The 13766-nt window shown below is 40.4% G+C and overlaps 1 protein-coding gene across 8 annotated transcripts in view; it reads right to left on the reverse strand.

The window, feature by feature from the left end:
- elmo1 (engulfment and cell motility 1 (ced-12 homolog, C. elegans)) overlaps nt 1-13766 on the reverse strand; it is a 281611-nt gene that overhangs the window by 80402 nt on the left and 187443 nt on the right. For all 8 annotated transcript variants that reach the window (XM_060849874.1, XM_060849870.1, XM_060849873.1 and 5 more), the window contains one exon: nt 11206-11342. In XM_060849874.1, coding sequence (XP_060705857.1) covers nt 11206-11342 — 137 coding nt within the window. The remainder of the gene's footprint in view (nt 1-11205; nt 11343-13766) is intronic.

The raw sequence follows: 13766 nt of genomic DNA on the forward strand, positions 1-13766 counted from the left end.
TATACCATATCACAATGTGCTTTTGTGCTTCAAATGTAATTGTAATTGCATTCCTCTGTCTCCTACTTTAATGTAGGCATTGACATATTTGTTGGAATTTTTCATAGAAACTTCAAAACAACAAGTAGGGAATTTCAAATAAATGATTTCAAAATTCTCATCCTCACTTCCAAGTCTCTTCAGAGCCTTGGCCCATCTTACTTCTGGAACCCCCTTCAACTCTAAGTACTCCCAGATCTATCCATTCCACCAACTTTAGCATTTGGAGCTTCTCCAGTTGTCATTGTGAAGAAATCTGTGGCTTGCAGGATCATTGTGGAAGTGTATGCAAGCTGTTTGTAGCACAGTTGGCTTGTCCGAAGTTCGTTGGGCGTACTATATGTGATCTCAAAGCCTTTCCTTGGGGAGTCCTAAGCTGAAAGAGAATTACAACCTCAGGTTACTAGGAAATGGGTTGTGATGTCAGCCTGTGAAGGAAATGGACGCTGGCTGAATATAAACACTAACGCTTTGAGGGGGTTGCAGCAGTAGTGAGGGTGTTGTGCGTGCGTTGGAGGTGGGGGGTGCATCAGCTTGAAAAGGAAGTCTGAAAGCTCCATCCAGGAGCAGGGAAATGAAAAATAAAGTCATTGTAGCTGCTTCAATTATTTTAAAGAGATTCTTGAAGCAGGTGGCCATATTTGTGAAAAGCATTTCTGTGAAATTTGGGTTGGTTGGGAGCAGCTGTTAAAGAAGATTAAGGGGTTAAGTCCTGCATGGAGAAAGGAAACGTAACTCTAAATGAGAGAATGGACGTTTAAAGAACTTTCTGGTTGAAAGTGATGTCATAAATGCTAAGGGGACTGCCAACTGCATAAGAGAGATCTATCTTTTTTGTATTTGTTATTTAAAACACAACTTATAGTTTGTATTGATGTCAATTTGCCAACTAATTCATGCTGATTTTGGCTTCATTGTTAAAGGTGAAAATTTGCCAATTTTTTTGATGATCTCATTTGGTAAATTGATCTCTTTTAACTTATTGATTTTCATAGGGAATGTAACATTCATCACTGCACCATCGGCAATCATGCTTTCTGATGCCAACCAAGTTGATAGCGCTGTTAAGGCGGCATTCGGTGTGTTAGGTTTCATTCGTAGAGGGATTGAGTTCTGGAGCCGCAATATCATGCTGCAACTATATAAAACACTGGTGCGCCCACACTTGGAATATTGTGAACAATTCTGGTCCCCATATTTCGGAAAGGTGGTGGAAGCATTAGAAAAGGTGCAGAGGAGATTTACCAGGATGTTGCCTGGTCTGGAGGGAAGGTCTTATGAGGAAAGGCTGAGAGACTTGGGTCTGTTCTCATTGGCAAGAAGGCGGCTGAGAGGGGATTTCATAGAGACATACAAGATGACCAGAGGATTAAATAGGGTAGACAATGAAAGGCTTTTTCCTAGGATGTCGATGTCAGCGTGTACGCGAAGGCATAACTACAAGTTGAGAGGTGATAGATTTAAGACAGATGTCCGAGGCAGGTTCTTTGCACAGAGAGTGGTAAGGGCTTGGAATGCATTACCTGGTAATGTTGTCAACTCAGCCACATTAGGGAGATTTAAACATTCCTTAGATAAGCACAGGGATGATTTTAGGATAGTGTAGGGGGACAAGCTGAGAATAGTTCACAGGTCAGCGCAACATCGAGGGCTGGAGGGCCTGTTCTGCGCTGTATTGTTCTATGTTCTATGCCCATGCTCCAGCCTCCCTAAATTTCTCTACTTTTCCATCTTTCTTCTTCTTTGCGACACGGAGGTGAAGCACGCCTTTTTGACCTGGGTCTAATAGCATTGAACTAGGGAGCTGAGTTTTGTTTCACATTGTTTGTGAACTATTCTAGAACATTTAGTGCATTAAAAGAAAGAAGTAGGTAGATATTGGAGTAGAAAGCATTAAATAGCTGCTTGGTACTGTAGCTAATACAAAACTTTATAATTTTAATCGGAAAATAGCTGTTCATATCCCTTTGGCTTTTGCAATTTGTCATCGTGGGCTTTTAGAATTAGGATCAGAAGTAGATTTTGGATGAGAAAAGAAAGAGGTTGATTCAAATTCGCAATTCAAGATAGGATGAGTTTGAGATGAGAAATGCTGACTAACAATATTTATTTTCACCCAGCAAAATAATTTTGCTTAACATTAAATGCAACTGCTTCAAAATGTAGGTTCAGTAATGCTATATATTTTCATCTAAAAACATAATTTTCAGGCGAGTCTCTACATTCATAAGAGGGCTAATATTACCAATGTGTCTGCATACCATTAATCAGATGCCAGGTTAAAACAGTAAATAGTGATAAATTATTTTTCCTTTACTTTCCTGAGATGCCCTTGGCATATTTATTTGTATACGCTGATGGAACTATATTACTGCAAGTTGTTACTATGGGCCACACTTTAATAATACTGTAATTACATTTCTCGAAAGGGAAAACTAGCAGCATGAATATATGAAATTTATATGCAGAATTATTAAGCATAGCAAGTGATGGTTACGGAATGTGGATTATGCACAGTATCTATATACTATAGTGATCAGAACAAGAATTACCCAATATGCGCCTGCCTGCAGAAATGGTAGAACAAAATTAAAAACAATATTTAATTCTCATCCACAGACTAATTTCCAAAAAATGAAAGCTAGGTACACCCTCCAATAGGGTTCGGTGAGGATGTAGAAGTGGAGGAGGAACGTCACACAGAAAGGTATATTACTAAGACTGGAGCAACAAGTTCAAATGATTGTTGACCAAAGAGGCATTAATAGAACAGACGAGTAAAGTTGTGACAGACTGAGGAGATTACAGGATCACCATTTTTTGCTAATCTACTTATTGTGCATTCGATTCGTAGACAGCCTCTCCAGATAGAAGAATCAAAATACAGAATTACGGAATCTAATCAGGTCTTTTTATAACTGCAATATGAATTCCAGAGCACAGCAATTCATTTTTCTTCAAGATAAAGACAAACATTACATTAGTTTTCTAAATGAGGTCTTTCACTGATTCACTACATTTTAATGCATTCTGCACTTGGATTGCTAAATATCCCCACTGCTCCATAGTTTCTAGTTTCTCTTCACTTTGAAAATACTTTCAGCCAAAGTTCTTTGGCACAGAGTGATCAGCATTGTCTGAAGGAAGACTACAGTCAAGTTAATCAAAGGTATCCGGAAGAAACAAAGGCTTCGATTACTCAGTTAAAGAGCAAGGAGGAAATTGTGCAACTGTGATTCAGCCACTGTATGACAACAAGGCAAATAAAGGAAGGCACCTGGTGATGGTTTATTAAATTAAGGACCCCAAATAAGGCAGGCTGACAGCTGGTCGGCAGTGTTTGAATTGATGGTCGTTTCAAGTTAGATATTTCTAATAACTTTAGAGTTTTCACATTCTGCACAATATTCCTTTTCTATAATATTATACCAGTTTATGAAATTTCATTCTGACAGGCTGGGAAGATGGTGGAGGAATAGGGTTCTTACGCCAGAGCTTGTTCACTCCACCCGTTCTTCTCCTACTTTCAGATTTTCTTTTCCTTCTTTCATTTCTTTTCTCGCCACTTAGCTCCATTCCCCAGACAGCATCAACGGCTGAGAGTTGAGCCAACATGAACTCTGGGGACTCCCGGCCTCCTCGAGGAAGCCCTGCGCGGACTCTTGCTCTCGAGGCGAAGCCCAATGTGGACTCCCAACCTCAAGAAAGCACAACGTGGACTCCCAGCCTTGAGGTGAAACCCAGCAGAGACTTCCTGCTTTAGACTGTAATGCTGAACTTCGACCTTTGTTTGATTTATACCTAAGATTTTGTACCTAGGCACCTTTGTACCTCACTTCATGAGGATTGCAATGCTGATCCTTGAACATTTTTTCTTCATTTTCTTAATTTATATCTCAGATCTTGTACCTAGGTATCTTCATACCTAACATGGCACTGGAAATGACGATGTTGTACAACTTTTGCTGTACTCATGTATCCCTGTAAGTCTAATTCTAATTCATATTGAAAAAGATATGCATATTTTTTTCCAATAAAGTTGTCAACACCAATACCCTTAACAGCTTTCTAACATAAGGTATTTAATAGCGATTCTTACAAGATCCAGACAAGAAACTTTCAGGACAATAAAGACTGGAAATGCAATGTGCAAACTCCCCATTCCACATTTAATATTTAAGCCCAACAAGGTCAATGTTGACTTGGATTTGTATTCTACCTTTGAACTGTTTCACATGCCCTCATTCATATTTCAACCAGTAAGATCTGCTGCAAGGAGCTGTCTCACATTTGTATGAATACCAGTCAATCATAGATAAATTGTACATATTAAAGACATCACTCCCTACTGAACTTCAGAAAGCAAATCACCTTTACAGTTATTATTTATTCAGAAATTCCTCCTTCCAGTAAAGATTTTGACTCCTGTAACTTTGGCAACATTTGCCCAAATAAAAGTTCCATTAACATTAAGTCTCCACCGCAGAAATACACCATCTGGCCCAAAGGTTTATCTTGATATTTATGCTCCACAGGAACTTCTTCCAATCTCTTTTCATCTGGCCCTACTAGCACATCTTCACATTGCTTTCTCTGAGATGTATTTATCCACTTTCCCATGAAATGCATCTATCCTCAGCTTCTTGTGGCAATGCATTTCACATTTTGAGTACCTTCTTGATAAAATGTTCTCTCCTGAATTCACGACTGGAATTAGTAATGGTCTTATGGGTACTGCCTACTGTTTTGGACTCACCCTGTAAATGGAACCTTTTTTTTAGATCTGTCCAATCAAACCCTTTCAAGCTTTAAAGAACTCACCTAGCTCATTTAGGGTGGCACGGTGGCTCAGTGGTTAGTATTGCTGCCTCACAGCACGAGGGATCCAGGTTCGAATCTACCCTTGGGTGAATGTCTGTGTGGAATTTGCATATTCTCCTCGTATCTGCATGGATTTCCTCCCGGTACTCTGGCTTCTTTCACAGTCCAAGCATGTGCAGGTTAGGTGGATTGACCATGCTAAATTGCCCCATAATGTCCAGGGAAGCGCAGGCTAGGATGGCTTAGCCCTGGGTTACAGGGACAGAGTAGGGAGGGGCGTCAGGGTGGCGTGCTCTTCGGATGATTTCTGTGGACTGCTGTACATTTCTATTCTATGTTTCTAAGACAACTGAATGAAACCAGCAGTTGGATTGACAACTTGATACTTTTACTTCAACAAACATCTAAGGGATTTCAATTCCAAGACAGCTCTGACAATTTCAAATGATTTTTAATATCACACCAGTCTACTAGAAATAAATCAATCACTAGTCTCTATCAGTCTTACTAGTACTTGATACAATAACAGCATAGTTTTGTATAGCACATCAGATTCTTTGGCCAAGCAACTCATTTAGGCCAATTTTTGGGTATCTTGTTTGTGGCTAAAATCACAGGCAGGAGGGTTGTGAGCAATTCATCCTCACCCCACATCTAAATAATTGCAATGGGTTAGCGTCATACATCCTCTGGTAACTTATCCAATTGGATAGTGAATTTTTGGTGGTTAATTCATGGCAGTGAGGTGGCGGGGCAACGAAGGGAGAGAGAGAGAGAGAAAATGCGAAAGGGGGAGAGGGAGAAAGAAAGAGAGAGAGGTGAAGACTATAATGGGTCCTGATTATGGCACTGCAACAGCCTTCTGATGAGGAGGAAACAGTAGTCCAGTTTCCCCTTCATCTGTAAGAATGTTGCTGAAATGATTATAGCCTTTTAAATAAAACCATTGATGGCTGAAGATTAATCTTCAGCTGGGAAGCCTCACTGCAAATCAGCGTCAGCTCAGGGACCATTTGCCATTTACAGATATAACAGGTCCAGCCCCAGACTGAGGCTTTCACCAATGATGCTTCAATAAAAATTCATAATTACACACTTTAAAGCATCAAGGTGCTTGGTATGTAAATAGAACTTCATCTGTTTTTAAAGTGGATGTGCAATCCACTTTCTAACATTTTTTGCTGTTTCTTGGTCAACATTGCTTTGTTAGTAGAAAAAGAATGCATAAGAAATCAAACCACTACCCCTACCTCTCACTCGCCACACTGAAAAGCGGTTCCACGTCATTATTTTTAAGATTGCTTTGAGGAATATGCTAGAGGTGTCCCAGGGTCAATATACAGGGGGTTGCGTTCTTGCGCAACCCTGTATTATAGAAAAATTGCATTTTAGAAACTGCGCTTAAAGTTTTGGCAATGTAATCAGGTTGCAGCCAACACATATCATAAAACTTTGCACTTCAGAAACAGTGTCCCAATTCATATATCACATTACAGCAAATTCATGTTAACGAAATGCACGTTATAGCATAACGACCTATAGTTGGAAACAAGAGCAGTTTTCTGAGATAATTAATTGGATGTGAGCATCACTGACAAGATCAGCATCATTGTCAATTCCTAAATTGCCCTCTAGTAGTTGGTGGTGAGTTGCCTTTTTGCTACAATCCTGATGGTATAGGCACCCCTAGAGTTCTGTTAACGAGGTGGTTCCAAGATTTTGAACACAATGCGGGGGAATGGCAATGTTGTTTCCAGTCAGGATAAATGTGAACTTTGGAAGGGAACTAGCAAGTGGTGATATTTCCATGCATCTCCTGCTCTTGCCCTTCAAGTTGGTAGCTATCTGGGAGGTGGCTACTGAAACAACCTTTATTATTGAGTCATAAAGCTTGGAAACAGACCTTTTAGTCTAACTGGTCCATGCCGACTGTTCTCAAAGTAAATTAGCCCCACCTGGCTGCATTGCGCCCATATCCCTCCAAATATTTCCTATTCATGAACCTCTCCAAATGTATTTTAAATGTTGTACCTGTATCCACCACTTTCTCTGGCAGTTCATTCCACCATGAACCACTTTCCATGTTAAAAAAAAGTTGCCCCTCATGTCATAGACGCAGAGTCATGAAGATGTACAGCATGGAAACAGACCCTTCGGTCCAACAAGTCCATGCCGACCAGATATCCTTAATAAATCTAGACTCATTTGCCAGCACTTGGCTCCTATCCCAGATGCCTTTTACATGTTGTAAAAATACCAGCCTCCACCAGTCCGTCTGGCAGCTCATTCCATACATGCAATACCCTTGGCATGAAAACGTTGCCCCTTAGGTCCCTTTTAAATTTTTTCCCTTTCACCTTTAACCAATGAGCTCTAGTTTTGATCACCCCATGCTAAGGAAAATCCCCTTGTCATTCACCTTATTTATTAACCACATGACTTTATAAACCTCAAAAAGGTCACGCTTTCAAGATGAGGGGTGAAAAGTTTAAGGGGGATACACGCAGCAAGTACTTTACACAGAGGGTGGTGGGTGTCTGGAACTCGTTGCCAGCAGAGGTGATAGAGGCAGGCTCGGTAGATTCATTTAAGATGCATCTGGACAGATGCATGAGTAGGTGGGGAGCAGAGGGATACAGATGCTCAGGAATTGGGCGAGAGGTTTAGACAGTAGATTTGGATCGGCTCAGGCTTGGAGGGCCGAAGAGCCTGTTCCTGGGCTGTAAACTTTCTTTGTTTCTTTCACTCCTCAACTTCCTTCACTCTAGTGAAAAAAGCCCTACTCTTAAAGGCTATTTTTATATCTCAAATTCTCCTTTCCCGGCAACATGTTTGATCATCGTTCTGTAAAACATCTTGAGTGCTGCACATTGATGCAACCATGATACACAAGTGGTCAAGCAAGTGAAAGTTTGAGATGGCCAAAGTGGTGTTAATCAAGAGTTTTCATTTGTCCTGAAAACCAAGTTGATTATTTTTGGAGCAATGTTCATCCAAGTAAAATGAGAGCATTATATTCACGACTGGCACCTAGTCAGCATTGGATAGGCTTTTAGGGTCTCATTTGATGAGTTATTCACTGCACAAAATCCAATATCTGATCAAATATTGAAACTACAGTATTTATGCAACTGATCCAGTTCAGTTCCTGGTCAATGGTAACCCCTCCTCTACCAGCTCTCCTCACAGATTGTTAATGGTCAGGTATTTCAAAGTGGTAATTCTAACTAGGCTTATTCTTGTTGCAAGTGAGCATTTCCTGGTACTCATGGAAAGTATTGCTCATGCCAAACACCTCAGCTCAATCCTGAACATTGACTAGTTATACTGCTCCTAGACATGGACTGCTTCAGCACATGAAGAGTCGTGAATGGTCCTGACTGCCATCCTCAGTGAGCAACCTGCTTCTGATTTTAAGATGGACGGAAAGTAATTGAGCAGCAATGGTATCCCATGGTAGATTGTTTGGATCTAGAACCCTGCCATGAACCATGCAGAGATGCCTCTAGGTTGAGATGAACACCTTCCAGTAGTGACTGAAGCTAACTTCTATCTTGTTGCTCAGCACTACCACCACTTGAAGATTTGGAATAGAATCCACCAGCTCACAACCTAGCAACCACGAGGTGTTGTAGGCATTAGAAGTAAAAGTGTATTGAACCTGAATTTATAATTGCATGGTCAAACATATCCCTCACACTACTATTACCACCAATTAAACATGGGAACAAATCCTTTTTAAATAACAAGGAGCAGTGCCAGACAGTAATAAACATGATGTGCCAACCCGATGAAGTTACATGCGAGACAAACCAGAAGCAGCAGAATGTGACTGACAGAGATAAGTGATCCACAAACAATAGATTAGTTTAAAGGGCTTAACCCCTGTTGCATCGAGTTATGAATGGAGGTCGGCAGTTAAACAAACTAATCAGCGGAGGAGTCTCCACAAGTATTTCCATCCTCAATAATGGGGAGCCGAGTATATCAGCACAAAGGACACGACTGACGTATTTGCAACAACCTTCAGCCAGAAGTGCCAAATGAATGGTCCATCTAGCGATCCCCATCGTCAAAAATCCAGTTGTCAGGCAAATGGATTTTATTCCACATGATGTCAAGAAATGGCTGACATCAGTGGATGTAGAAAAAGACCGTGAGATTCCACTGTGGTGTTAAAGACTTGCACTTGCTCTGGTACAGCAACAATGTGAAAATATCCAGTCCTGTTCACAAAAAGCAGAAACCTGGTCATGTATTACCCCAGTCATCATGCGGTTAATCACACTTAGTCAACAATAACCTGCTCATGGGTGCTCAGTTTGAGTTCTATCAGGGCCATTTGACTCCAGATTTGTCCAAGCACAGACAAAAGAGCTGGACTTAAGAGATGAGATGAGAAAGTGCCCTGAGACATCAAGACAGCATTTGAAAATGTAATGAAGGAACCTGACCAAACTTTTATCAGTTAGAAACTAAGAAGTATCTCAACTGGTTGGAGTCATACATAGAACAAGAAAGATTATTGGAGGGCAACCATTTCAGCTTCAGGGACATCAATATCAGAGTTCCTCAGATTAGTGTTCACCTACAGCAATGACCTTCCCTCCATCCTAAGCTAAGAGGTGGGTATGTTCTCTAATGATTGCACAATGTTCAGTATAATTCTTCAGTGTGATACTGAATCAGTCAGTGCTCACAGGCAACAAAACCTGCACATCATTCAGGCTTAGGCTAGTATGTGGCAAGTTGTATGCATGCCATGCAAACGTCATACAGTGACTATCATCAACGAGAGAGAAACTAACCATCTCCCCTTGACACCGAACAGAATCAACATCGTCTAGTCCACCAATGTCAACTTCCTGATGTTTACCATCAACCAGAAAATGAACTAAACTAGCCATACACATATACAATATAGTAGCTAAAGAGAAGATCAGAGATGAGCAATTTTGGAGCAAGTAACTCAATTTCTGACTCTGTAAATCCTGCAACAAGGCACAAGATAGGAATGTGATGGAATATGGCCTGCTTGCCTGGGTGACAGCAAAATACTGAGAAATTCCACAACATTCTGGTCAAAGCAGGTTGCTTGATCATTACCCCAAACACCACACTAAACATTGTAGTGTACAATGGTAGTGCATAGGATCCACAGAACATACTGCAGTACCTTGCCAAGGTTCCTTTGTCAGTACATTACATTGATGAGATTTTCATTACCTAGCATAATACATATATGAGAACCCATGCAAATTCCTCCCAAGTCACACAACATGCTGACTTAAAACAACAATTCTTTCCTTGTAATTGGGTAAAAATCAGGAAATCCCTCTCTGAACAGCAGTGAGGATATACATCACATGGACAGTAGTGGTTTAGGAAGGTGGCTCTTCACCACCTTCTCAATGACAATTAAAGATGGGCCTTACACTAAAGACAGTCTCATCTCATGAATGAATAAAACTGCCCTTCCCTTGTATTAGCCAAGATTCCTAGACAGTTGCGTATTTTCTTCCTATTTGCCACTGGTTTCAAGTTTTTAGTTAATGCATTAGATGTTAGTAGCTGCAAAGTTCGCCAGTATATTCAGACCACTTTTAGCACAGAATTTGCAGTGGGAAAACACTCAGAAGGTCACATTTACTTTGCCTGCCCCAATAGTGATGGCTTTGGTTTTACCCTGATCTAATTAAAATTTGAATTGAATTCAGAATGTATTTTCTGTCTATTTGGCGCTTCACTGCAAACATTTAGAGTAGACAGTGAGTAAAACTGACTTGGCAAATGCCTTGTGCCTTGTCTCATAATACAACAGAAGACATGTCCTTAAAGCTACCAACTTATGTATAGATCTAACCAGCTTGAAAAATAGCTAGATAGATTACTTGATGTCAACATTACTCTAAAACAGGTTTCTATACACACAAAACCTGAAATGATTGGAATGAAACATCTGAGGGTTACACTCTCAAATCTCTGCAGACCTGTAAATGAGTTGAGCTGAAGGATCAGTTGGCAGAAACCTTGCTGGAAGATTAACTATTGCTGGGGTTGAGTAGAATGTCAGAACCAGTCACACATTGCAGTGATTTCACACTGACATTTGACAGAATGGTTATTTCAAGTTCTTCATGAAATTCAAAAGGAAGCTGGCATTGGTGAGGTTTCTTTTTAAAGCTACAAAGGAAATTCACCATATGTTAGCAATGTCAGGACTTGATTTGCTCAAAGTATCTGTTGGCATTACACAGTGTGTACCAATAAATTATCTTTCACTTTAGGAGTATAAAACAGAAACCCCAATCTTCACTTCTATCACAAAAGAGCAGCAGCACTGACCTTGTTGAAGTCCTCAGACGTTGCTCTCATTTCCTTCCAAGTCTTATTTAACAGCTGGATGCAGATGCAGAAAAACTCCTCAAATGATCGGTCATGGGTAAAAAACATGGGGTGAAATTCATTGCAGGTGTCACTGGCTGTAGAGTCATGCGAGAATTGGATGTTGAGCAAAAATGGTGGGAAATGAGGAATAAGTGAAAGACAGAAGTGGGGGGGGCAGTGGAAAGAGGGAAGAGGATTGAAGGAATGTGTGATAAAGGGGGGGGGGGATTGAAAGGAAGCAATGGGGGGGATTGGAGAGAAGCATGGGCAAAGGAAGGAAGTAGAAAACATAACATTTTTACATACTTCAAACACTACATAATGAGTAACCGTACACATATTCTTATACATTACAGCTTCAGCTAAACATACAGGCCTTGATTTTCACAGAGTTGTGTAGATTGCAGAAACTGAAAAACGTGATGGGCAGGAACTATATCCAGACATCTCACCCCCATATCTGACATGTCTCAGTAGGGGAGGAGGACACACAAGGGGAATCCAAACTTAGCAGGGTCACTTGAACACTCTACTGAGTTCAAACATAAAATATAATCTGCCAAAACAAGAGCCTGATCCCACAGTGCAGGAGTTAAGAATGCTTGGATCAGACAGAATTGCTCGAGGAAGGCAGATTTGGTCTGGAGAACATTCAAGCTTTCTAAAACAAACTATTCCATAAAAACTAAAAAAAAGACATGCTTGTGCCTGACAGTTGAAACAACTCTGATCTAGCAATTTCAAAGGTTATTTGTTGACCTAATCCTACATGCAATCATTGAGGCATTACTAGTGTTTGACTGCTTTCCAGAACTATCGTTATCCTGATAGGCAGGGCATTAAACTCTCGACTTAATTGGTTGTGAACTCAAAGAGGTTATTAAAGGATTTGCTGTCTTTCATGTGGAGTTACGAGTATGCACATTTGATACTGTATGGGTTAAGTACTTGAGGGGATTCAAATGCATTGAATGGGTTTTCACAAATGAGATTTTTGTCTATATAGCTGCAGATATTTAGAACATTTTTTAGTTTAACTCAGCATAGAACAAAGGTGAATTGATGACAGACACTGGATGAATTGGCACAGGGTTATAAGATGGTGGGGCATCAGGTGGCATTAAGCTAGCATAGAGCTATAAGGGATTGTGGAAGTGTATGTATGGACATGGATCTGGGGTTAAATAGAGGCCACCTTTGAAATATTAGCTGCCAGACCGAGAGGGCGTAATGTTTACAAAGAAACTGAGGCAAGTCGATGAGATAGTCCATCGTTTGGAATGCCTGTGCCCACCTCAGATTTGTGCCTGGGGGTAGCAGGCCCTGGCTGGAGTCAGCATTGGTTCTGATGGGGCACTCCGCTTCTGAGGCAGGTCAGGCTAGCTGACTCAGCCAACACAAAAGTGAAAATCCAGCTTATACAGTCCACTGCGGACTGATCAAACAACAAAACTCAAGGCTAACAAAAGGCTATTTGGCCCATTGGAAATCATCCTTTCATATATAGGTTTTTACTCAATAATTGCAACTTACTGATCTATGGTCCCATTCAGTCTGGGAGGATGAATTCTTTCATATTACTTGTAACAGACACTGAGCTCTGGAACATCTTTCTAATGATAGTTTCACAATTACACAAAATTTGCTCTTGATTTTACCCAGGGTCAGTGACTTATAGCGGCTGAACAAGTCAGTCTATATTTAGATTTCTGCCAGCATGTCTCAACAAATTCAGTTTTCCTTGGAAGTCATAAATGAGTAATTGTGATAATATCTTCACTTTAATATGGATTATGAACATTCAGATCAAGCTCACTCGCCCTGGAAGTGATTGTCATTAGTATTATAGATTCCCTGCAATATCGAAAGAGCTGGAAATAACTTGATCTTAACCCTGCACATCTAATGACCATCAATAAGGAATTTATTCATCTGACAAACACAAAAATGCTTCATGAGTTACACATTTTATAAGGAGAAGAAATAATAAGATTTATTTATTTAATATGAAATGATTCCTCAGTTCAGTTGTTGAAGAAGTAACTTGTAACCTGTATTTATTAAACCACTTTGACATTATTAGGCTGTCTAAAGGACATGATAGGCAATGAAGCATCTTTGAAGATTATTAAGCATTATAATATAGGAAATACAACGGCCGATTTGTGCACAGCATTAACACACAAACAGCAATAAGATATGTGATCAGATTATGTCTTAATAGTTTTAGTTGAGAGATAAACAATTTCTTGCATTTAAGTTACTTTCAGGACTACAGCATCTGATCAATTGCTTAATTAAAGTTAGGTTTATAAGAAAATAAAATTGGGTTAAATAAACCCCCGTGTGGGCGGCACGGTGGCACAGTGGTTAGCACTGCTGCCTCACAGCGCCTGACACCCGGGTTCAATTCCCGCCTCAGGCGACTGACTGTGTGGAGTTTGCACATTCTCCCAGTGTCTGCGTGGGTTTCCTCCGGGTGCTCCGGTTTCCTCCCACAGTCCAAAAAATGTGCAGGT

The sequence above is a fragment of the Hemiscyllium ocellatum genome, chromosome 34, assembly GCF_020745735.1.
Source record: "Hemiscyllium ocellatum isolate sHemOce1 chromosome 34, sHemOce1.pat.X.cur, whole genome shotgun sequence".
Lineage (NCBI taxonomy): Eukaryota > Metazoa > Chordata > Chondrichthyes > Orectolobiformes > Hemiscylliidae > Hemiscyllium > Hemiscyllium ocellatum.